The sequence below is a fragment of the Apodemus sylvaticus genome, chromosome 5 (genome assembly GCF_947179515.1).
Source record: "Apodemus sylvaticus chromosome 5, mApoSyl1.1, whole genome shotgun sequence".
Lineage (NCBI taxonomy): Eukaryota > Metazoa > Chordata > Mammalia > Rodentia > Muridae > Apodemus > Apodemus sylvaticus.
The window spans coordinates 139863973-139890059 of NC_067476.1; the positions used below are offsets into that span (position 1 = coordinate 139863973).

The 26087-nt window shown below is 47.9% G+C and overlaps 1 protein-coding gene across 3 annotated transcripts; it reads right to left on the reverse strand.

The window, feature by feature from the left end:
* Window positions 1-1170: 1170 nt before the first annotated feature.
* Window positions 1171-25201, reverse strand: Snta1 (syntrophin alpha 1). Of its 3 annotated transcripts, none has more exons than XM_052183993.1 (8): window positions 24776-25201; window positions 20955-21140; window positions 8139-8343; window positions 6027-6234; window positions 5794-5924; window positions 2979-3154; window positions 1868-2055; window positions 1171-1769 (listed from the first exon to the last, which is right to left on the reverse strand). In XM_052183993.1, exons 1-8 carry the CDS (start codon window positions 25065-25067, stop codon window positions 1677-1679), a joined length of 1479 nt encoding a protein of 492 aa, XP_052039953.1. In that variant the 5' UTR covers window positions 25068-25201; the 3' UTR covers window positions 1171-1676. The 3 variants fall into 3 exon arrangements, with proteins under 3 accessions (XP_052039953.1, XP_052039952.1, XP_052039951.1); XM_052183992.1 differs by having other exon boundaries at window positions 2958-3154; XM_052183991.1 differs by having other exon boundaries at window positions 2949-3154.
* Window positions 25202-26087: the final 886 nt, after the last annotated feature.

Consider the following 26087-nt stretch of genomic DNA (forward strand, 5'->3'; position numbering starts at 1 on the left):
GATCATCTCTTGCATCTAATTCTACTAGTTGGTGAAACTTCCCATAGTGAGCACTCACTCCTTCTCCACCCCACTGTGAGCGAGTGTATTTTCTCTTCACAGCTGTCAAGAAGATGACCTGAATGGCCTATGTGATTGACTGTTCTTTGCATCCCACAGACCTATACCGGGCAAGCACACCCCAGGAAGCCCAACCAACAGCCTGGAACAAAAGTGCCCTGCCCAGCCCAGGAGTGAAACTGTCATTGCACAGCCCAGGCCCAGTAAAGTAAATGTCTGCTGTTGCAGGCACAGAGACGGGACTGGGTTTGTGCAGGGTTGGTGTCACAGTACTACCGCAGGAGAAGCTGACTGAAGCATCCTTCTCTACACTGCATCTGCTTCAGTGTCTCCTCCTGACAGAAATGAAACCGGGCAAAGGAGGTTCCACCGTCCTCTCTGCTAACTCCCTGTGTCTGACCAACTGGAATCACACATTTGATTGCAGGAGATTTTGATGGATTTCTTCCTGCTGAAGATAAAGACCTGTCAATGTTGCTCTCAGCTACATCACCAAGGACGACAACCAGTGTGTCCTAGATGCTTCTGGGGGAGCTATTGATTGGCGGATGCATAAGTGAGATGGATGGGTAAGCAAGACTGGAAAATCTCTACTTAACCACTTCTCAGTACCTAATTTCTTTTTCTTTCTTTCTTTCTTTCTTTTTTTTTAATTTAATTTTTTTTTTTTTTGAGACAGGGTTTCTCTGTGTAGCCCTGGCTGTCCTGGAACTCACTCCGTAGACCAGGCTGGCCTCGAACTCAGAAATCTGCCTGCCTCTGCCTCCCAAGTACTGGGATTAAATGCATGCACCACCACTGCCCAGCTAGTGCCTAATTTCTAACCAAGTTAATTAAGTAACTTCATGGGACAATTTTCTCGCTGGCTGAAATTCCATAAGAGACCCCAGACAGGAATAAATCCAACTCAGTCATTCTCAAATTTCTGACCCCCAGAATGGAAGACAGAATGAGCTACTAGATTGTAGGGTCATTTATCACAGCATAGATAAAGCCAGTATTCACTTGAAGACCCAGTTTTCCAGGAAAGGAGTCTTACATCTTGTCCTGCTTCCTCAGGGATTGCAGAGCCACCTCACAGTCCCAGTGTAAAGACACAAACCACAGACATGGAGCCAGGCTGCCTATGTGCTCACAGGCTGTTTATTATTCAAGATGAAGGAGGAGAGAGAGGAGGAGGAGAAAAACCCAGACGCCCCATGGGGCCCAAGGGAAAGTGAACAGAAAGGCTCCTCTTCTTCCTCTTGCCACTGACCCAGAAGACTCCAGCTGCAGAGATCTCAGGGTGGCTTAGGGGCCTCCAGGAGGCCTGGCAGCTCTGCTGTTGGCTGGGGACAGGATCCCCACAGGGTCAAGTCCCAGGCTCGGAATGGCTTCTGTGTACACAAAATATCTCTCTTCGAAAGGCACTGGTGGAGGTGAGCAGTGGGAAGGCTGCCCATCACAAGCCAGACTCGCTGTCCCAGGTCTCCATTCTGCTTCCTCAGGCTGTTCTCTGAGGCCCTAGTTCCCCTCTCTCCCTTCCCTCAGCCCACAGACGAGCAGGCAGTGAGCAGAAGGACAGGTCAGGCCACAAGATGAACGATCCTCTTCAGGGCTGGTGCATCTGACAACTTCTAGGCCAAGAGCCCCAAGCGGGTGACCTTGGCGGACAGGAAAGAGTGGATGATAAAGACCATAGTTTTGGGACACGAATGCAGGTCCAGCTGCTGCAGAGTGGACAGAGAGAAGGGTCAGGGATTCTGTCCAGACTGGCCTCCAGGAGAGCATTCCCACCCCCAGGATGCCAAGGTGGCCCTCCACTTACGACCTCTCCTTCAGCACCCCCAAAGTCCAGGAAAAGGAGACTCGTGCCATCATCTGATGACATCTGAAGTTTCTCGAAGGGCTGTCGGAGCAGCACGGCTCGGGCTGCTCCTGGCTCAGCTGCCCACAGTGTGAAGCCCTTGTCAATGTGCACAGATAGGCTGCAGGGACGGCCATTCCACGTGCAGGCTGCGGGAGAGCAGTGGACACAGACCCTGGCACCTCAGCCGTCACAAACCACTCAACTCCTAAAGCAGCTCCGGAACCTGGCTGTAATTCCCCCAGGGACCGGAGGCTCTCTCTGTCATGACACCTGAACAACCACTGGCCCAGTCACCCTATCCTAAAATACAGAAGATGGGCCCTCAGAGGACCTACACCTGCATCTTGCTTCATTTCTAGCCAAGCCATGTGTGTTTGGAAAGCTTGGGCTGGGTGTGGCTCAGTAGAAGAGTATGTAGCTATCATGTACAAGTTCTCGGGTTCAGTTCTCAGCACAATAAAATAAATGGGAGTTAAATTCTGTGATGGACACAACGTTTATCCCATAATGGCTCAAGATTGACAGGTTAAATTTAAATTTTATATAGACTGGATAATTTACATTGACATAAGAATACATATATTGACATAAGAATATTATATATATATACACACATATATATGCATATATATACACATGTATATATAATAATATTGTATATGTGTTTACCTGAAACTCAAATCTAACTGGTGCCCTATCTTATCTATAGCCTCACCCCTATGACAGTGTCTTACTGTGCAGCCCTGGCTGGGTTTGAACTTGCTATGTAGACCAGGCTGGCTTCAAACCCATAGAGATCTACCCTGCCTCTGCCTCCCCAAGTGCTGGAATTAAAGGTGTGCACCACCAAGTATCCTCACCAGCAGAATCACAGGGATAACATAAGAAAAGACACCAAGAAAAAATGTCTCCCTTCCTCCCAGAGCACCTGCATACCCCAAATAGGGGCCTCTGAAAAGCCCAACCTCCATTTGTTCTCTCCCTCCAGAAGCACCATAAAAGAAGAAATTTGACTGCCTCTAGGCACAAGAGGCTCCACCTGGCACACCTGTAGACACTTCTTGCACACCTTCAGCAGCCCGGTGACAGCCATCCACCAACTGTCGGGTCCAGGCTGCCAGCTCTTGAGGCGACTCCACACTGAACAGGTGAGTGTCCACACCATGGCGTGTGCCCGTGCGCAGGGCAAAGGAGAGTTCTGCATCATAGGGCACTGAGCCCTTGGAGGGGCCCGAGTGCACCAGCCTGTGTGCAGAGCAAAGGGCCAAGCATGAGGCCTTGGAGTGGGGCGGGGCCAGGGCAATGGCCTGCATCCTTCAGCATCTTGCAAGGGGCAGGAATTGCAGGGGGTTCACCTCCTCCAGCTCCCCAGACGCTGATTCCAGCCTTGCCCTCACACATGTGAGCCTTGCCCTCACACATGTGAGCCTTGCCCTCACACATGTGAACCTTGCCCCCACACATGTGAGCCTTGCCCCCACACATGTGAGCCTTGCCCCCACACATGTGAGCCTTGCCCTCACACATGTGAGCTTTGCCCCCACACATGTGAGCCTTGCCCCCACACATGTGAGCCTTGCCCTCACACATGTGAGCCTTGCCCCCACACATGTGAGCCTTGCCCTCACACATGTGCTTTCTCTGACTGAATCCTCCCGCTCTCCCACTGGCTCAGTCCCACTTCCTGTAGGTCGTTGCTCAAGCAGCCCCTCCTCTGAGAAGAGCCGTCTGAGAAGAGCTCCTTTGTCACTACCAGCCTTACGTTTCTCCAGGATTGCAGAAAGTATACACGTTGAGTGCTTTTGTTTTTTGGACAGTTTCACTGTATCATCACTGTGTCACCTCGGCTAGTCTGGAACCCGCTGTGTAGATCAGGCTTGATTCTTCAGCTTCCTGACGCAGCCAAAGTGACACATGTTCCTTAGTAGTTTTGGTAGCCTTTAGCTGACCTTTCCACTAGCTAGACTAAGGTAGAAGTTTTACCTATTTTATAAGACACTATATTCCCAGCAATTTAAACAATGGGCACATAGTAGGTGTTTAATAAGTACTTAATTAACAAGCCACTAGATTAGACACCTGTCAGCTGGCCCAGAACCCAGTCCAGGGAGAGGAGTCCCAGTAACAAGGGCCCCAGACCCTGCAGCCTGATTCTCACATGCTGTGTGGCCTTGGACAGCTCTGTGTCCCTCTCTGGCCACCAAACCTCTAAGTTCTGGCCCTGAGCCCCTCTGTTCCTCACTCCACCCACTCTCAGCTTCCCTTGGGAGTGTTAACTGAAGCTCCCACATTCAGGCCCTGAGCCTCAGACGCTCCAGCCCCCAGTCTTCTGAGTCACATTCCCTGTGTCCCACCTATGCTCTGGACATGACTCAGCATCTCCAGAACCTCCTCAGACACCCCACCTCCATTCCCACTGCCCCCACCAACACACACACACTCACACACTCACACACACACACACCGCACTGCAAACCTCCTACTCACCCATGGCATCTCCCGCCCATCTGGCAAGCACGGAGCCTGTGAGCTCCCACCCACGCGCTTTCCACTGCAAACGCCGTGGTTCTTCTCCATCTGTGTCCCCACCCACCTGCCCCCCTCAGCCCCAGGTCTCCCAAAGCAATGGCAGCCCCCCAGCCCCCCAGCTTCTGTCCTTCCCTTCCCAAGGAATGTCCTCTGTGGCCAACACGGAGCTTCCTCTACGACACAGCCCCAGGCTCCTGACCCCCAGCTTAGCCCTCCGGAACAGTTCGCCAGAGAGTTAGGATGGTGCTGGGGCTGGGGAGGTGCTCAGTGGGAACAGTGCCACCGCCCAAGCGTGAGAACCTGAGTCTGGCATCCGAGTACGAGCCAGGTATGGCAGCAGACATTCAGCGTCCCGGCGCTACAGAAAGCTGAGACGGGTGAGACCTCTCAGCCTGTCAGTCCAGCCAAAACAGCAAGCTCTGAGTTCAATGAGAGATTCTGTCTCAAAAAAATAGTATGAAGTAGCAGTGACGGTTCATGCCTTTAATCCCAGCAGTTAGAGGCTGAGGCAGGAAGATCTCTGCAAGGTCAAGAGATCAAGACCGATTCATTCTGTGTCGCAGAATGACTAGGTTCCAGACTAGCAAGGGATACATAGACTCTGACTCACAAAAATTATGTATGTGTATACACATATATACGTATATATACATACACATACACAAATATGTGTGTGCTTACCATATATGTATATATACATATATGTTTATGGACATGTTCTAGCACTTCATGCCTTTGTACATCTGACCACACCTAAAATGTCCTACTACCCTTCCTCAAAAGGCATACTCCTCACTCCTCAAAGTCCATTTCAAATGTCACCTCCTCCTTCCCCGGCCAAGCCAGACTTTGACGTGTTTCCTATAACCTTCAATGTAATGGCTCTTCTCTGTCTGTCTCCCAACTCTGGATTCTCCCTGTGGGTAGAAACTGTCCCCTGTATCATGCATTATAAGATGTAGGTGGGCTGGACAGTGGTGGCACATGCCTCTAATCCTAACACTTGGAAGGCTGAGGCAGGCAGATTTATGAGTTCAAGGCCAGCCTGTCTACAGAGTGAGTTCCAGGACAGCCAGGGCTACACAGAGAAACCCTGTCTCGAAAAACAAAAAAACAAAAACAAAACAAAAAATATGTAGGTGTAACTGAGTGACAGTTGTCACTTCACATTTTTCTATTCTGAGCCTCAACTTTGTAAATGAGGAAAGTGAGGCCTAGAAGGAGCAGAACGTGCTTCAGATCACCTGGGGAATAACTGGAGGCAGAGAAAGGCTTAGGTTTGGGGCTTCTGGGGCCCATCTGGAATACCACCTTCACAAGTTTGCCCGCAACAGAGTCCTCCTGCTCCTCCGTACCTGGTGGTAATGAGCGGGGAACTGCGGGCTGGCCTGCTCAGGGCCTCGCGGGTCTGAGGGAGAGAGCAGTAGAGGAGCAGCTCCTTCTCAGTCAGCAAGGCCAAGGTTGGTGCTGTACCCCCACTGGGCAACTGCAAGCAAAATGGTAATTAGGAGAGTGGAAGGAAAAGAGGTCCCAGGGCCAGGAGGAAATGGGGCAATAAGGGGTCCCGGAAGTGGGACCCAGCAAGCACCTGTTCTGTCAGCCAGCCAATCTGCTTGATGTCCTGGCTCCCAGCTGTACCTGTGGCTGTCAGCAGTGCCTGTAGCTCATCCTTGACCCAAGGTATGAATGTGCTGATCTGGGCTTGGATGGCACCTGCCCATGACCTTGCGCTGGCCTCATCCTTGGCCCTCAAGAAGACAGTGTCCTGGCCATCTGCTGAACAGACCTCCAGATATCTGAAGGCAACATGGGATAAAAGACAGGGCATGTGACTATTCAGCCTAGACATGTGGCCCAACAAACCCACCCACTGCCAAACTGGAGTAAACCTCACAGGGCATCCCAGTAAGTTTGTTGCTAGAATCCCAGCCAAAGGTGTTAGAACCTGACAGGATCTAGAGACAAGAAGCTACAACACACACATATACACACAAATTCCTATACACCCACTCAAACATGTGCTAGAGGCCATAATTATGGTATAGAGGCCTTTTCTCCTGGTTTCTATGAAAGGTTCCTGCTGAGATAGCTTTCCAGTCATCCCTGTTGCCTAGAATCTAATTCATCTACTAATAGGGGAAATATATTTAAAATCTTAAGATATAAAGTTTACTTATAATAAACCAAGTGGTATACAAGTACCAAGTAATCAAAGCACTACTAGGCTAAGGCAGTCAAGAACACACTAAAGAGACTCTACCCGGCCCCAAAAAAGCCAGGTCTGGTAGCTCACTTCTGCACTATCAGCACTTGGGAGGCCGAGGCAGAAGAATCCGAAGTTCAAAGTTATCACTAGGGCAGTCATGATGACTCAGTGGATAAAGAGGCATGCACGTGCAGCCAAGTCTAACAATTCCTGACTCCTGAGACCCACACGTGCTCATGTGCATGCATACGGAGAGACAGAGACACAGCAGACAGACAGACAGACAGACAGAATAAACAAATGCAATAAAAAAAATTAAACCTCAACTACTTAAACTAGATGAAACCCTGTCTCAAAAAGAAAAATAAGTTGGAAAAAGAGAGAAAGGCCATGCCAGCCAGTGTGACAGGAGAGTTCCAGGGGATAGCAACAGTGGTGCTGGAAAGGATTTCCAAAATGTTTTGGGTTACATTAAAGATTCACTCCATTTAGATTTTGGTACTACACAGAGTAGAACAGAAAAAGGAGGCTGGCTCCCAAAAGGTGGAGCCATCCCCCTTTACCCCTGCCTTCCTCTACTGCTGAACTAGAAAGCAAAGTACTTGAATTCATGGCTTCCCTTGCAGCTATGCTTGACATGTGACCCAATTCTAACCAATGAAGTATACAGAGAAGTCTCTGGACATGAAAGATAAACTTTTCCTAGATGATAATCTCCAAAGACAGGCTCTCCCAAATCCACTCCTCCCTACACACATAGTCTACTTCTCCCAGCAAAAGTATAAAATTCAAAATACCAGATGTGGTGTTGAATGCCCCTGCTAAGTGAAAGCAGAAGGATTAGAAATTCAAGGTCTCCCTAGGCTATAGAGCAAAATTGAGAATACGTTGTCATCTACTAGAGACCCTTCCTTTAAAAAATAATTATCAGGCTGGAGAGATGGCTCGGCAGTTAAGAGCACTGACTGTTCTTCCAAAGGTCCTGAGTTCAAATCCCAGCAACCATATGGTGGCTCACAACCATCTGTTAGGAGATCTGACCCCCTCTTCTGGAGTGTCTGAAGACAGCTACAGTGTGCTCACATATAGCAATAAATAAATCTTTAAAAAAATATTATCAAAGAGAAGCCAGGGCTACTCCATAGATCAAGAACCAGGCAGTGGTGGAACATGACTTTAATCCCAGCACCTGGGAGGCAGGTGGATCTTTGTAAATTTAAGGCCAACCTGGTCTACAGAATGAGTTCTATGACAACCAAGGACACACAGAAAAACCCTGTCTCAAAAAGGAAGAAAAAGACGATGGAGGAGAAAGAGGAAGAAACAAGAGATGCACACCATCATCCCATAAAACCACCCATGCGTCCATGTGATCCAGTTGTTAAGGGTCTGCTGCACGACAGCATGGACGCTGATACCATGCTCATCACTTAGATACACCACAGATATCTCTATTTGCCTTGTATGAGCACACACACCCCACTCCAGCCTCACCTGGGCTCCGGGTCAGTAGGGGTACACCTCTTTGAGACATATGCCATCTTCAAAGATATGTGTTTGGCCTCACTGAGGTTCCGGGCTTGGGGGCCAGGGGAAGAAGGCTGCCGCTGAAGAGGTGTGGCAGGTGGTGAGTCCCAACCAACAGAAGTCCCGCCAGCAGAATTCTTGAAATACGGTGAGACTTCCTTCATATACTTAACTGGTCAGGAGAGAGGTCACCTGTTATCACTGTGGCATGAACTCCATGTAGCACAAATCACAATGGTCACTAGCTAACTAAGAGCTTAATTTATGTCTACTATTCTAAGTTTCTAAGCTAAAGCCTTTGACAAGACACAGGGGTAGAAAATATTGGACACATGCAAGTACCCATCTACTCATTTAACCTGTTTTATGGACATGTGACTACCTAGAACAAAGACTACACTTCCCAGCTTCCTTTGCAGCAAGCGTGGCCAAGTGAATAAGCTCTAAGCAAAGAATCAAAAAGTTTGAGACCCCTGATGTAGCCAGTCTCCTGAGAGGCTCTGCCAGATCCTGACCAATACAGATGTGGATGCTCGCAGCCAACCATCGAGCTGAGCCCAGGGACTCCAATGGAGGAGTTAGGGGAAGGACTGAAAGAGCTGAAGGGGCCTTATCTGGCATCAATGGGAGGGGAGGCCCTTGATCCTGTAAAGGCCTGATGCCCCAGTGTAGAGGAATGCTAGGGTGGTGAGGAGGGAGGGGGTAGGTGGGTCAGGGAGCACCTTCATAGAAGCAGGGTAGGGGGGATGAGATAGGGGGTTTGCAGAGGGGAAACCAGGAACGGGGATAACATTTATGTAAACAAGTAAAATCCAATTTAAAAAAACCTGACAAGTTAGAACAACTGCACAGGAAACTTCATTGCTTTATCATTTGTCACAATGTAATATTTTTAATATTAAAATTTAAGTTTGAATGCTTTTTTTAAAAAAAAGTTTGGGACCTTCAGGTGGCCTTTCAAAAAAAGACAGACCACAGAGGCAACGGTGGCACATGCCTACAATCCCAACCTGGGCTATGGAGTGAAGTAAGTGAGGGCAGGAGAAGGAAAGGAAAACAGAGAAGTGGATGGGAGAAAAGAGAAAGGAGGGAGGGAGAGAGAGAGAGAGAGAGAGAGAGAGAGAGAGAGAGAGAGAGAGAGAGTCAGGTACTCATAATCCCAGCATCTGGGGCAGGAGAATTGCCAAGAATTGGATGCTATAGAGTAAGTTACAGGCCAGCCTGGGCTACAGAATAATACTCTGCTAAAAATAAAATAAAGTAAAATAAAATAAAATAAAAAACAGAAGGATGAAAAAGAGGGAGATGGAAAGGAGGAAGAAAGGAAGGGAAGGAGGGAGGGAAAGAGAAAAGAAAAGAAAAAAAGAAAAAGAAACTTCTATTACATTGCTAGCCTTTTTAATTTTCTTTTTATATATATTTTATTTTATGTATATGAATGTTTTTGCTTGAGTGTATGTTGATCCACCACATGTGTCCTCAGAGGTCAGAGGGGGGCACTGAGTGTCATGTGGGTGCTGGGAATCAAGCCCAGATTCTCTGCAAGGACAGTAAATGCTTGTAACCACTGAGCCCTCTGTCCAACCCCGCTGATGACCTCTTTGAAACGTTATCTCTTAGAACTGGCCCAGGCTGACTTAGAACTCAGTAAGTAGCCCAGGCTGGCCTCCCCCATTGCCTCTGAGGCACGTGTGATCATGTCCAGCCAACTCCATTACCTTTACGGCACAATAGTTTATGGGTCTATTTCTTACACGGGCAGTTAGTGGCTTAAGCAGTACACATGCCCAGGGGACCCTGATAAATCTCCCCAACATCACTGAGCAGGGATAATGGACCTCTCTATGGTAGAAATATGTGGCGTGTGCTCTGTACAAGAGGGTCACCAGTGGCCACACATAAAGATGGGCACATGAATTAGACTAGTACAAACCTGCAGAATTGTTTAAAAGACTGACTTATTTATTTTATGTGGATAGGCACCACATGGATGTGGATAGCCACATAGCAGAGGGGGTAGTCAGATCCCTGAGCTGGTATGACAGGCAGTATCCCAGAAATCCTTCTGATATGAGTGCTAGGATCCGAACCCAGGCCCTGTACAAAAACGGCGAGTGCTCCTAACCACTGAACCATCCCCCCAGCCCCTAAACAGAACTTCTTTTAATTTTTTTAAATTTTATTCATTTAATGTATGAGTGCTCTGCTGCATCTACCACTGCAGGCCAGCAGAGGGCGTCAGATCCCCTTATACATGGTGTGAGCCTCCATGTGGTTGCTGGGAATTGAACTCAGAACCTCTGAAAGGGCAGAGAGTGTTCTTAAACACTGAGCCTCCTCACCAGCCCAGAATTTAAAATTTTTAATTTAACTGTAATTAAAATTAATTTTGGGACTGGGGAGATGGCTCAGTGGTTAAGAGCACTGACTGCTCTTTCAGAGGTCCTGAGTTCAATTCCCAGCAACCACAGTGGTTCACAACCATCTGTAATGAGATCCAATGCCCTCTTCTGCCCTGCAGGTATAGATGCAGGCAAAACACTGTATCCATAGTAAATAAATATTTTTTTTCTTTTTTTGGTTTTTTTTTTTTCCCGGAGACAGGGTTTCTCTGTGTAGCCCTGGCTGTCCTGGAACTCACTCTGTAGACCAGGCTAACCTCGAACTCAGAAATCCACCTGCCTCTGCCTCCCAAATGCTGGGATTAAAGGCATGTGCCACCACTGCCTGGCTAAATAAATTTTTTTAATTAATTTTAAGCGAGGCAATTATGGTACATACCTTTAATTACAGCACTTAGGAGGCAGAAGCAATGGGATCCCTCTGAGTTTGAGGCCAGCCTGGACTACAGAGCAAGTCCCAGCAGAGACTATACAGAGAGACCCTGTCTCCAAAAAAAAAGAAAGAAAGAAAGAAAGAGAGAGAGAGAGAGAGAGAGAGAGAGAGAGAGAGAGAGAGAAAGAGAGAAAGAAAGGAAAGGAAAGGAAAGGAAAGGAAAGGAAAAAAGGTTTTAAATAAAAAAAAAAAAAAAAAAAAACCCGCAGGGCGGTGGTGGCGCACACCTTTAAGCCCAGAACTTGGAGAGGCAGAGGCAGGCGGATTTCTGAGTTTGAAGTCAGCCTGGTCTACAGAGTGAGTTCCAGGACAGCCAGGACTATACAGAGAAACCCTGACTCAAAAACAAACAAACAAAAAATCAACTTTAAAAACCAGGTGTGGTAGCACACACCAGTAATCCCAGCACTCAGTAGACAAAAGGTCATCCTTAATCACATAAAGAATTCAGGGGGTCTGAAAGATGGCTCAGAGGCTAAGGGCACTGGCTGCTCTGCCAGGGGTTCCAGGTATTTGCCAGCACCCACACGAGAGCTCACAGCTGTCTGCAACTCTAGGATCTGACACCCTCACAGAGACATACATATAGGCAAAACACCAATGCACATAGAATAAATAAATTATTTTTAAAAATAATTCAGAGCCACTATGGGCTGCATGAGGCAGTATCTAAAAAAGAAAAACCAGGGCCACCAAGATGGCTCAGCAGGAACCAACAACCTGAGTTCGATTCCCAGAACTCACATAGTGGAAGGAGAGAACCAACTCCTAAAAGTTACCCTCCAATCTCCACGCAAATGCTGTGACATGCTCCATTCCTGCCTACCAGTAAATAGTAAATGTAAACAAAAAATATTAATCAGTTGTAGGTAAATTCAAATAGAGAGAGCTAATGGCAACCACAATGGACAGGGCATTCCAGAATATCAACCTAGATCTATTTCTCGATCTGACCGACCCACAAAGCCCTGCCTCTGCCCTGTGACCCCACCCTACCAGCTATGCTAGGACAGGAAAGGACACCTGAGCCAAAAAGCTACTCGGACTGTGACTCAGAGAGCCTATACTGGGAGGGGGATACTGGAGGATTAGAAGGTTGAGACTATATTCAGCTATAACGCAGATTCAAACCAGGATGCTTGAGACCTGTCTCAAAAGAAACAGAAACAAAAGCTTGCACATGGCCCTGCATGAGGAATTCGGGGTTATCTTTGACTACAAGGGGAGTCTGAGGTCAGTCTGGACTATTCAAGAGAGAGACAGAAACAGAGACAGACACAGAGAGACAGAGAGCTCGATCTTGAGAAGGCATTGCGGCTCACACCTATAATCCTAGCACTTGGGAGAGTTTAAGGCAGTTAGATTGCCAAGAGTTCTAGGCTAGCCTGGGCTAAAGTATAAGCTTCCCTTCCCCACACCACCCCCATTTCAAATGACTGAAACAGAAAAAAAAAAAAAGTTAAGGAAAATAGTTTAGTTCAGGGGATGTGTGTGACACTAGAACTTGGGCCTTACTCTTAGCTTCTCCCTCACAGCCTCAGGATGGCTGCCATAGCTCAGATCAATCATTCCTTGGGTCACAAAATACAAAACAAAAAGATGGAAGAAAAGCAGAAAAGTGACTTCCCCCTTGCAGCTGTCTAATGTGCCTGGGGGCCAGAGGTGCTGGATCCCTTGGAGCCAACATCATGGGTGTGAGCTGGGAACCCAAGTCCAGTCCCCTGGGCTCAGTGTCCCCACCTGGGGAGAGCACTGTAAGGTCAGGAACTTCAGGAGACTCATCTATGTCCTCAGAGCCCGGCAGGCTTCTCATATCCTACATACTCAGCAAATGAACATTTGTCAACTCTGAAGCCAAGGAAACGGGTCCCTGAGCCACTGCTCACCCCAGAACCGCCTCAGAACCAGGTCCTCGCCTCTCCCTTCCCACAGCAATGTCCCATAAATGAGGAGTGCTCCAGCTACTGGTGCCAGAAACAGGGCTTGGATTTCACAGACCAAGTGACCTCTCCCTGAGTGAGGGTGGAGACCTGGGGGCCCCAGAGTTTGGCCATAAATAGCCCAGTTTCAAAGCTGCCCCACCCCCACTTCTGCTTGACTCACTGCAGCAGATAGCTAGGGTGGGACCGCCTACAGACTCTGGCCTCCAGGACTGAGGGCATGATGACCATGGCCAGCAGCCAAGAGTTTGGAATCTACAAGGACAGGCCCAGCCAGCGTTCACATTCGCCCCAGCCAAGTCTCTGGTCCAGAAGTCTGGTGAAGCTCACACAGGAAGCTGAGGCTAATGAAGGAAGCCAGAGGAAAGCCAGAGGCAAGCCCTAGCTCCATGACACAGGACGAGTCCCCTTGATGCATTCCACGAGATTCCACAACAGAGCAAGGTCATACCCCTGCCCAATTTAACTGAGAAGACACATGGGGTCTCATGTGTCTTGCTGAGAGGAGTCACATTGTTTTGGCTCAATGCAGAAATTTCCAGAATACATCCCAGGGCTCAGTAAATGTCTGTGACTCAATGTCCTGGCCTGGAATCCTGGAAATCTGTTGGCTAGGCTCAAGCTGTTCCCTGTCTGTCCAGAGTGGGTGTTCTCTTCCCCTGTAGAAATCATAGCATGAATGCATCTTTTTACTAATCTAAGGTCTCTCTACTTGAACCCAAATGTCAATTCTGTGAACAGAGAATCCATTCTCATCTCCCAGGGGGACACACCCAGCACTTGACCTATACTATGTATCAAGAAAATAACTCAAGCCAAGTGTGGTCATGCTTGCCTGCAGTTTTAGGAGGGCTGGAGAGATGGCTCAGCAGTTAAGAGCACTGACTGCTCTTCCAGGGGTCCTGAGTTCAAAGTCCAGCAACCACATGGTGGCTCACAACCATCTGTAATGAGATCAGATGCCCTCTTCTGGTGTGTCTGAAGACAGCTAATTTCTGAGTTCGAGGCCAACTTGGTCTACAGAGTGAGTTCCAGGACAGCCAGGGCTATACAGAGAAACCCTGTCTCGAAAAATAAAAATAAATAAATAAATAAATAAAAAAGAAAAGAAAAAAAAAGAAACCCTGTCTGGGAAAAAAATAATAAAAAATAAAAAAATAAATAAATGAAGAAGAAGGAGGAGGAAGAGGAGGAGGAGAAGGAGAAGGAGAAGGAGAAAAGAAGAAGAAGAAGAAGAAGAAGAAGAAGAAGAAGAAGAAGAAGAAGAAGAAGAAGAAGAAGAAGAAGAAGAAGAAGAAGAAGAAGAAGAAGAAAAGAAGTGTGTGCCAGCACTCCCAACAAGAACAACATTTATTGATATGATTGTGTAGCAAGCCGCAAGCCCTGCTCTCTCACATACTTTAACCTAATGTGATAGCAAATGGTGGCTGTCAAGACTCACAAGCCTCTGGCACATCTGTGAGGGACTTTCTAGATCAGGTTAGAGAGGTGAGAAGAGCCGCCCTTGACATTGCTAATGCCATTCCGAGGGCAGGGCGAGGGTGGCGCATGAATACAGAGGAAGTGAGCTGGACAGCACTCATCTCCATCTGCTTGTGGACTGCAGAAGCACTGTGACCTGTGACCTGTGACCTGTGACCTGTGACCTTATCACGCCCTTGCTGCCAGAACTTCAGGACTTCTGTGCCACGATGGACTGAACAGATCCTTCCTTAAATTTTTTTTTTTTGTTGGTCGGTTGGTTGGCTGATTAGTTGGTTGGTTTCTGAGGTTTTGGGGTTGGTTTTTTTTTTGTTTTTTTTTTTTTTGTCTTTGTTTTTTGTTTGTTTATTTGGTTTGGTTTGGTTGGGTTTTTTTTTGTCAGTTATTTGATCACAACAAAGAGAAAAGTAATTAAGATAACCTAACTTCTGGCTGGAAAGAAGGCTCAGCGGTCAAGAGCACTGACTGCTCTTCTGAAGGTCCTGAGTTCAAATCCTAGTAACCACATGGTAACAACCATCCATAAAGAGATCTGACTCCCTCTTCTGAGTGTCTGATGACAGCTACAGTGTACTTATATATAATAAATAAATAAATCTTAAAAAAAAATAACCTAACTTCACCTATTCAATGAAAGAGATTAAAATCCCTTTGTGATGGATAAACTAGAGCCACATGCCTTACACGGGGAATGTTTAAAAACATCACTGGAGAACAGAAGGGGTATGGAAGGAATGGAGGAGTGCATGTGCCTTTATATCAGCACTCAGGAGGCAGAGGCAGGGGGATCTCTGAGCTGGAGGCCAGCTCCAAAAGAAGATTGCTTCTGAGAAATCTGGGTTCAATTCTTTTGTTTGTTTGTTTGTTTGTTTGTTTGTTTGTTTGTTGTGAGAAATAGTTTCACTTCGCAGCCCCTGCTTGCCTGGAACTAACTACCCAGACCAGGTAACCTCGCCTGGGTTTCAGTGTTCTCATGATGAGTATGATGAGATTAACAGTATGGCTCATTCAAGACAGTGGCACCGGGAATGCAATGAAAGGACTCAGGGAGGACATGCCCAGCACATTATGGAAACTCAGTAAGCATCGGACACTGCTTAGTGTTTTCATTCCCATTGTTATTTCTTCTCTTGTCACTAGCCAGAGGCCATCACAGGAAGGGGGCATCGACCTGTGTCTAAAGACCCATGGTTTTTCCATGTGTTTGTTGTGTTCAGGGGAGTCGATGGCGTTGGGGAGTAAGCACCCTGCCACCGTACTACTTCCTAGCCCTAACTGTTTTAACTAAGTTCTATTTATTGCATGTGTTTACATATATGAACAGTGCTGGTGTGCAGAGGTCAGAGACCAGCTTGCGGGAATCAGTTCTCTTCCTCCAGCCTGTGCTTTCTGGAGATAGAACTCAAGTCATTAGGTTTGGCAGCGAGCGCTGTTACCTGCTGACCAACAACTGGCAGCAGCCACAAGCATTTCAGCGGAGTTCTGCAGACCGGGCCAGCGCTAGGCTGGGCCAAGTTTTGTCTGTGAGGAGTCACATGATCCAAACTTCTGTGTGTGCAGCCAAAAAATGTCTCCTTAAGAACAATGATCAAAATAACAGGTCTTTGCACTCATGGGAAACCCAGACAGGGATTCCATTTTTGTCTATTCCAGGCACAGAAGTCCCCCTGGCACCTAAGGGGTACAGAACACTCAGCTCAGCTGATGAGATCACCCCAAATTAGCTATATCCACTTTAAAGCAGTTAACGCACGCAGCCAAGTCACAGGGGACCCAGTGGTGTCTATCCTCTCAGAGGAGGAGCCAGAGGTTGACCGGCCTCAGTGTTCCTGAGCCAGAATGAGCCTGGAGACCTTCTCGGTCCCAGCCCTAGAGGGGGGAGTAGGGCTCAGAAGTATACGATGGCTTTTGTTCCCAGGAAGCGACCAGGTAGAGCTGGCTCAGTGGTACAGTTCTTGCCAGTCACACATGAGTTTGATTCCCAGCACCAGGGAGGGAGGAAGAGTTTCTATTCTAGACACTTGAAGTGCACTGTCTCAGCCTAATGAATGGGCTGCCCTTGGCTCCACATGCATTATTCTTTACACTTGCAAACCACAACACATGGCAGGTCGTATCATCCAAGACTGGGGCAGTCATGGCCTCTGTGTCCAGATAGAAATCAGTTCAGTTGTAGTCAGAATCTTCTTAGCTGCATAACTTAAGAAAAGTGACTTGCCAGTATAAAAAACAAAAACCTGTAATAATAATAATGATGATGGTGGTGGTGGTGGTGGTGATGACAGCACTTCTTACTATTCTAGGCTGTCTTTTATCATGAGCATTTATTATATGCTAATGTACACATATGCCTTTTTCTTCTCCCTTGCTCCCTTTGGCTTGTTGGTATATTTGTTTATTTGTGTTTTTTTTAATTCAGGATCTTACTTATAGTTCAGGTCAGACTGAAACTCATAGTAATCCTCCTGCCTAAGCAGGGTGCTTAGAATTAAAAGCATGTGTCACCATGCCCAGCCTTTTATTTTTTCTTCTTTTTTTTTTCTCATTTAAAATAGAAAGATTGATTTCTTTTTATTTACATCTGTCTGTGTGGATGTATGCCACGGTGTGTTGGTGCTCACAAGGCCAGAAGAGGGTGTCAAAGCTCTGGAGCTGGTCTCCGGGGCAGTTGTGAGTCACCCCAACATGGGCACTGGGAGTGGCGCTCTGAGCAGTAAGCACACTCAGGCACCAAGCCATTCACACACGCTTATTTTTTTCTAAATGTCTCTATATTTTATTTGCAAAACCTAAGAAATAAAATGCCTTATACCTTTCAACTGGGAGAAACTCTAATAAAGTGTGTGTGTACTCGTGCGCACACTGAATCCCATACTTGTTACCCATATGTACACAGGTATAGGACTGACCGATTCAGCTTGGGTGACCTATCAGGGGGCTCATCCCTAGAGAAAACTGACTCTCCTTTAGTAACCATTAACTGCGTATAGCTCTTCAATAGGGGAAAGGCCTTCTGAACCTTTCCCCATCCATGTTGGCATGTTATCTTGGTGTGCTCTTGTGAGGGAGCCATATTGCTGAGAGGTTCATGGTTATATCACGTTATATCCCCATCACGTCTGGAAGACTATCTCCTAGCAATGCCCTCCGCCCTCTGGCTCTGACAATCTTTCCGCCATCACCACCACCCCTTGCTCTGTGTCCCTTAGTCCTGGGTACAGGGTTATCTTACAGGTGTCCCATCTGAGGCTGGGCACACTACTGTCACTTACTCTCCACACCTTGGCCAGCTGTGGGTCTCTGAAAGAGCCCATGACCATCGCAAAAGGAAGTTTCTTTGATGAACAATAAGAGGTGCATTTAGAAAACACATGAATTTTTTTTTTTTAATTCCCACTGTGTCGTTAAGGAGGACTCTGAATGTCTGAGCTCAACAGATACTCTTGCTTCTGTTTCATGAGTACCTGAGATTACAGGTTTGTTCCACCATGCCCATCTTCATGTGTGTGTGTGCGTGTGTGTGTGTGTGTGTGTGTGTGTGTGTGTGTGTGTGTATAATAATCTCAGTAGAGGATGGTGGCATATACCTTTAGTCCCAACACTTGGGAGGCAGAGGCAGGTGGATCTCTGTGAGTTCCGGGACTGCCAGGGCTACACAGAGAAACCTTGCCTGGTGAGGGTAAGGGAAGATCTCTGTATGACGTGTAACTTTACCACTTTGAATAAAGCATTTAGACTAAGACTTACTTTATTATCTTTTACTGTGCCTTAGTATTATTTTTCAGTGCATGACAGATTCCCTGTCACTCTCAGTATGTTCAGCCAATTGGAAAAGGAACAGAAGAAAGAAGGGCATTTTCCCTGCAGGTGCCCATCCCTCTCCTCCCCGGCCTGGTCTCAGGGCCCAGGCTAGTCCTGGCATGAGCTCTGCATACACAATGGGCCTCTCTAAGCAACAGACAGAGGCGTGCTGGCTGCCAGCTTGCACCCAGGCTCTAGTCACAAACAGGCTCAGAAGATTTGTGCAGATCCCTGACTTAGCAGAAAAAAATGGTTCTAGGAGGCGGGCTGGGGTGGCAGGCCTAGCTGAGGCCCCAAGCTTGGGCCAGGGAAGGAGGTGTATGGGAAATACCTGGAGTTCACTGGTGACACCTGTTCTTCCAGGACATTCTCGGAATTCTATAGCCCCCAAGCTGCCTTGCAAAGTTCACATCCAACTGACAGTCATGCCTTGCATGACCCTCCCAGGTGGCCTTAGTAGACTGGGGCTGGGGAAGTTCAGAACACTGTGACCAATGATTGGCTCTCAGCAAACCTAGACTCCAGCAAGCTCCTAAGAGTCCTGGTTTCTACCTGGGAAAATTGAGTGGCTAACCCAAACAAACTTCTCAAAGTCTCAAGGGACAAGCACACCCCAGCATCCTCCTGTCCTCTAAGCTGTTTAAAATGTTCCTGCAGTGCAGGCTTTGAAGCCCAGCTCCTCACCTGACACCCCTCCCTCCATATCGGCCTGTTGTGCTGCCTTGAAGAGACTGTCCCTTTCCTAAGGCAGCTTGCAGAGAGACCAGACCAAAAAGACTTCACGGCTGGGAACAGAGCTCAGTGGTAGAAAAGCACCTAATATGTGTGGCCCTTAAGTTCAGTTCCATACTGCCCTTCCAGAAGAGCCATGCTCAGTCCCAAGCACTCTCAGGGGATGGTAACTCCAGCTCAAGCAACTCTGACACCTCTGCAGCGGAGCTCACTCACACACACACATACACAAACCCATATACAGACTTATACACATCATTAAAAATAATAAATACAATTTTTTACAAAAATCCAGGCATGGTGGTATAGCATGTAATCTCCACACTCAAGAGATGAAGGCAGAAAAATCAGGAGTTCAAAGTCAGCCTGGACTACTTGAAACTACATCAAATCACTAAAACATAAAATTAAGGAGTGGGAGATGTTTCAAGTATTCTTTCCTTTGTTTTTTGAAAAAGAGTCTCACTGTGTAGGCCTTGGCTGATCTGGAACTAAATTTACCTCTACCTGCTTCTATCTCTGTGTGCTGAGAAGAAAGGTGTATGTACCACTACACCCAGCTGCTATTATTCTTTTAATAAGAAGTGTCTGTCAGTCTGTCTATCTATGTGCCTCTGGTGTGTCTGTGTCTATATATGCCACATGTGTGAGGATGCTCATGGAGGCCAGAAGAGGGCATTGGATCCTTCATATATACACTACATACACCAAGTATAATAGTACATACGTGTAATCCCAGCACTCAGGAGGTGGAGGGAGGAAGAGCAATTCAAAGTCACCCTCAGTTACATCAGGAGTTCAAGTCCAACCTGAGCTATATGAGACACCATCTAAACCAAACCAGACAAAACAAAACCACTATACACAACGAGATAAATAGAATGTATCAATAGTAGGGATAGATATGCCTAAAATATAAACTAATACAAAACCAAATGGGAGTTGAGGTCTTGAACCACAGGAATGGCAAAGGTGAAGGTCTGGGGCAATAGCTCAGTGGCTAAGAGTGGGTCAAAAGAAGACCTGGGTACTATTCACACACAAAGTGTGCAGATATACAGGCTGGCAAAAACACCCATTCAAATAAGATCAAAATTAATCTTTATAGGTAGCAAAGGACACCCAGGGTCCCAAAGCCTCGTATGTCTGTGTCATCTCGGAGACCCTTGGAGAAAGCTGGCAGGATCAGGGTCTGGGACTGGCCCCAGTAGCTTTGCCAGCCACGCCACTGTCCGCCAGCCTCCACCATCTCTCCATTCCTATTCTGGGCAAGAAGCCAAAGATACATTCCTCAGGCCCCTGCAGGCGAGAGCTGACACAGTGGAGTTTGAGGGGAACGCTGAGCAAAGCAGAAATCTCCTGAGAGTGTCAAAAGGCAGATCACCACCTCAGGAGGCTTTTGGGGGTGGGGGACAATGGAGCAACTGAGAACCAGAGGAGGTGAGACTCTTCAAGACCACACATGAACAGCTTTGCAGAGAGCCACCCAAGTCAGATTCTCCTCAAAACATTTTCTGATCTTCACTGGATATGATAGGACACCACACACTGCCCAAATCTAGGGATTTGAGGGTCCCTAGATGCTGAAGAAGTCTGGGATTAGAAAGCTCCTGTGGCCCTTCAGCAAAGAATCCTAGTTTTTCTTTCAGGGTCCTCACTCTTTTCCTTGACTTAGCATTCAATGGGGTGGCACATTCTCGTCACAACCCAAAGAGCTGGGAGTTATGTCTCCATTAAAAGAGGAAATTAAGGCCCATAGACACGAAGTGACTTGTCCAAGACCACACTACTAGAGGGTTAGAAACGAGAAACACAAACCAGAACTGCGTAGCTCCGCGCCTGCTCTCCTTCCAGCAGGCACACTGACCCCAGGTAGGTCCTGAGTCTATTTTCACGCCCACATCCCCTTAAGGCCAGACTGGAGCCCCTGGGGCCTTGGGAAGGCAGAAAGACATTAAAACAGCCCTTGCCAGCCTCTGAGTTCTGTACTTACCCTCCAACACAACCTCCTTGCCTGTCTTCTTGAGGGCCTGTACGGCTTCATCGTGGGTGGCAGAGGACAAATCTTCACCATTCACAGACAGGATGGCATCCCCAACAAAGAGGGCCTCCGTCTGGTCTGCCGCCAGTCCCTTGAAGATCTTGGAGATGAGAATAGGCATCTTGTTTTCCCGGCCCCCTGCACAAAGGCACAAAACCAAGAGCAAACTGAGGCAGGTGTGCTTCAACGCTTGGGAAACAGATCAAGGTGAACTGACTCAAAAGGGGAGCTGAGCAAATAACGAGAAATAGAGGCACAGTGAATCGCGGCTGTGATGCCGGCATTCAGGGGGCTCAAGGAGGAACGGATTGCCGTGGGTGCAGAGCCACCCAGAGATACAGCAAGACAGGCTAATAAGATATTTTCTGAATCCATAATGCTATAGGTTGGCTCTGGATCTCTTGTTTAAATGTTTTGTGTGTTCGTTGCATGATTAATTTTTTTAATATTTTATATTTTAAGCAATTTCCCACAGTATGACAATTTATCGATAACCCCCAATCTGGATTTAAGAGGAGTAAATGAAAGGCCCTCCCTCTTCTATAACCATCAAGTTTTTTAATCCAGAGCTGGGTATGGTACAGAATGCCTGATATCCTAGCACTAGGAAATAGAGGGGAGGAGGGGCATTGAGGCCAGCCCAGGATATATAAGGCCATCTCAAAAATAAATTAATTAAATGAACTTTGTTAACCAGGATTCAAACTAGAAGGCTTTAAGTTCTAGAGATTTCAAAAGCATATCTGAATTTCATCTCTGATATAAGAAGGTAATAATACATTTTACTGGATTACTTTACTATTAAAATCTTAAATGTCATTTAAAAAATTTAACATGTATTAATTTATTTTGGGTCTGTATATATATATATTCAAGTACCCATGTGCTATATATACACCTGTGTGGAGATCAGAGGACAACTTGTAGGATGTGGTTCTCTCCTTCCACCATCGGGGTCCTGGGGTGCTGGGGTCCTGGGGTGCTGGGGTCCTGGGGTGCTGGGGTCCTGAGGTCATCAGTCTCGGCAGAAAGCACCTTTACTTCTAAGCCAGTGGTTCTCAACCTATGGGTCTCTCTCTACCTCTCTAAGGGGGTCAAACAACCCTTTCACAGGGATTGAACACCAGACACCCGTTATATTGGATATCTACGTTATTATTCATAGCAGTAGCAAAATTGCAGTTATGAAGTCACAATGAAAATAATTTTACGATTGGAGATTACCACAACATGAGGAACTGTATTGAATGTCTGCAGTGTTAGGAAGGTTGAGAAACGCTGCTTCTGAGCCAGTTCATCAGCCCTCAGTGGCTGCTTGCCTGTTTGTTTGCTTGCTTGCTTGCTTGTTTGAGACAGGATCACACTATGCAGCCCTGACTGACCTGAAACTTACTATGTCCCTCAGACTATTCTGAAACTCAGAGAGGTCTATCTGCCTCTGCCTCTTAAGACTACAGACATTTGCCACCACTCCCAGACCAAATGTCTTTTTAAAATAGTCAGTTGGGCTGGGCATGGTGGTACTTGCTTATAATCCCAGCACTGGGGTGGCAAAAAAAATAAAGGATTACTGCACATTCAAGACCAACCCTTTATATATATGGAGTTTATACATTTTTGTACGGACTACACAGCAAGACAGTCTCCAAAAGACTCAAGTCAGACCCTTGAATATCATATTCCTGGTTCACCCTCATAGTACTGATGAGGAGAGATTGGTGGCACAGAGCAAGAGGTCATTATCTCAAGGTTATATAAGTCAGTGACATTTGAGCCTGGAACACCTCTCCCAACCCCCACCCAGGCCCGACAGTTGCTCATGGCACTGCACAAGGCTTGAGGCCTAGGAGAAGAAGGTGTTTCTATTTATATCTAGCTTCCCCCACCTAAAAGTAGGGACTTCAGTTCCATTTGAAGCTATGACCATTCCCAGCTGCCTCATGGACTCAGCTGGACCCCAGAAGGGAAGTTACCATGGCAACAGGAGCCCAGTCTTCAATCCAGGAAGAATTGAATGAAACTGTTACTTTCCCTAAAGTCTCATAAAAATGACCTTCCAACACATGGAAGTACAGATTTGAGTTGTGTCTCCGTACCTTGGCAAGACCCTGCTCCTCTGGGAGTTGGTTTGTCTGTCTGCAAAGTAGAACTTTATAGAACTCTAGTTCCTTCCTGCTCTGACACACTGAGTATTTTTTTTTTTAATTGGTCTTTTTCCTGGGTCTATCATAGAGTTTGGGATGAACTGGCGCCTGCTCTCTGTTTTTCCATTCCCTCTTTAGACTCTTGGGATTGGCTGCCTGGGAAGGGTATGATTCCCTGGACAGTCTTTAGGGCAATAGTGGCTCTATAATTAAGACTGAAGTCCCAGTTCTGCCATTCACCGACTGATCCTTGGGAAATTATTTTTCCCTTCTGAGTCTCAGTTTCTTCACCTGCAAAAATGGAGATTAAACTCACCACTGATCATTAAACTCACCTTTCACCACTGCTAGTCAGGATGAAATAGACCATGAGCTAAGTGTAATGGTCACAACACCTAACACTGTGACATTCACCACCATGCTCAGTCCCTAACCTGGGGCAATGGATCTCAGTGAGCTATCGATGAACACAGCCACCTCCCAGGAAGCCTGGGCACATATGGATACTTTCAGTCTGACAGAGGAACAGGAGGAGCCTAGCAGCTGGGTATGAACATAGATTTTAAGCACCACATTTAGTTGTGTTGGGAGTCCCCCTGGACTCTTTTTCTCTCACACATGCCAGCAAGCCCTGCTCTCAGAAACATCCTCATTGTAAAGTCACCAAAACAGACTCAGGGATGGGAAGTGACTTGTGGAAGTTCCCAGAGTTCTAGAACTCCGATGGCAGCTTAAATGAGCTAGGGATGGAGTCCGCTGGCAAAGTGCTTGCCTAGCATATATAAAGCTCTAGGCTTGATCCCCAGCACAACATAAACCTATTTTAGCGGCACATCCCAGTAATCCCAGCACTCTGGAGGTGGAAATAGGAAGATTAGATACTCAGTGTTTTTCCTTTGCTACGCAGTGACCATGAGGCCAGCCTGGGATACATGAGATCATGTCAGATAATTGTCAATCTTGGAAACTAAGGAATTCTCAGGAAGGAATGGCAACTCCGGGTTCACTCTCTCCATGTACCTGTTCATGTACACATGGGCAGATGAGGAGTCTGAAACGTAGCCATCAGAACTCCCAGCCTAGGCAAAAAGCCTCTGGAACCCAAGACGTCTAGGTCCTTACTGGCCCCGTCTCTGTTACCATGCATGTGCCTCCTACCCATCTCTGGCACCCACATTAAGCTCCTGCACTCCAGGCCTTCACCTGTCCACTTAGGTTGTGTCTCATGACTTACCGGGCTTGCCCCTAGCAGTGTCCCAGGCCTCAAGTCCCGTTCCTTTCACCGCCGCCCCCGCCCCCGTCAGTCTTCCCGAGGACCCTCCAGCCCTTGGTACCCATAGCTACCGTTTTTGCTTCAAAACAGAACTAAGCACCTATGTCTATGTCCTTGATGTGCCCCCATCCTTCCACACTTGCGTCTTCTGAGACCCCAGTAAGACACCCGAACTCCCCAAGCCCCTTCCGACCTTGGTGCTCTTCCCTCACTCTGTTCCTTCCTCCCCTCCGCACCGCCCTAGACAGAAGGTTTTCGGTTACCTAGTCTCCGTGCGCTGCCAACCCCCGTGACCCCTGAGCGCTCCGCAGCGGTACAGTCAACAGGACCCCGTGCCCTCGGTGACCCGCACCTACCCTTGATGCTGATGCCCAGCCCGCCGGCGTCGGCCTTGCGCACCGTCACGCGGCGCCTCTGGAGCAGCAGCGCTTCTGGCAGCTGTGGGGGCGCCGCGCCGGGCTCAGCGGCACCGTTGAGCTGCGCGGGCTCGGGCTCCGGGCCGGGCTCGCCGTCGGCGGGGCTCACGGTCAGCGCGTCCTCCGCCAGAGAGAGCAACACCCGCTGCCACCGCTCACCACCCGCCCCGGAGCCCGCCCCGGAGCGCAGTTCCAGCAACCCGGTGCGCGGAGCGCGCCTGCCTGTCGCCATCTTCGCCTTGAAGTCCCAGTACGCTGCGCTCGCCCGGTCCCGCCGTACCCGGCCCGCTCCGACCCAGCGCCCAGGGCAGAGGGCGGCGGCGGGGCAGCAGAGCCAGCCGCCACCCTACCCCGGGCCTCGGGGGCGGAGCTTCGGAGGACAGGCTGTCGGGGGCGGGGCTAACGGGGGCGGGGCCCCGGGAGTGACTGAAGAGACTCTACCCGGTAACCTAAGGATGTGCAGCAGGATCACTTGCGAGTGGGTCAAAACCGCGTTCCCGCGAGGTCACAGTTAGAGGAGGTTGAGGGTGGGGTGCTCTGCGGGAACATAAAGAGGCCAGGTTCTGTAGATGGGGCAACACAAGGATCCAGTTCTGTGCGCCGTCGAGGATTGGACTGTAGCTCGTGGAAGCAGAAGGACAAGAAAAAGAATCAAGGATCCTGGGGTAGGGCTGCCTGTGGCGGGACGGTGGGCTCCAGGGACTTTGCAGACAGAGTTAACTGGTAAACGAGCTAAGGAAGAAGATGGGGAGAAGGTACCAGCGGCAGTCTGTGGATGTGACTCAGCTTGAGGGTGCAGCCTCTTAAGAGGTAAGCCTACACACCAGAAGGAGAAATTCCACTCCTTTGAGGGTTTGGTCCCATCACTTGGAGGTAGAGGCTGGAGGATCTGCAAGTTTGAGTCCAGTCTAGGCTACATGAGACTCTGCCTTTAATAAAAAAAAATAAAAAAACATAAAGAGATAGAAGGCTCAGTGGTTAAGAGCATGTGTTGCTCTTATAGAAGAGCAGAGTGAAATTCACAGCACGCACGCTGGGCAGCTCGCAACCACTTGTAACTCCAGCTCCATGGAGATCTGACACCACTAGCTTCCTTGGGAACCTGTATTCATATTGCAAACACTTACACCTGTGCACACAAAAATAATGAAAATAAACAAAAAGATGGTGTGATATGCATAATATGTCACTTATTCCGTGTTTGCATGGCACATGAGCTGATTGATCTATGCTATCATTTGTGCCTTGTGTA

Coding starts and splice junctions, on each gene's coding strand:
- Snta1 (XM_052183991.1), bottom strand. CDS start 25,067: ATGGCGACAGGCAGGCGCGCTCCGCGCACCGGGTTGCTGGAACTGCGC. Junction 8,344..20,954: donor CAAGGAGGTTGTGTTGGAGG/GTAAGTACAGAA, acceptor TCTCCTGACCAG/TTAAGTATATGAAGGAAGTC. Junction 1,770..1,867: donor GGGGTGCTGAAGGAGAGGTC/GTAAGTGGAGGG, acceptor TCCACTCTGCAG/CAGCTGGACCTGCATTCGTG.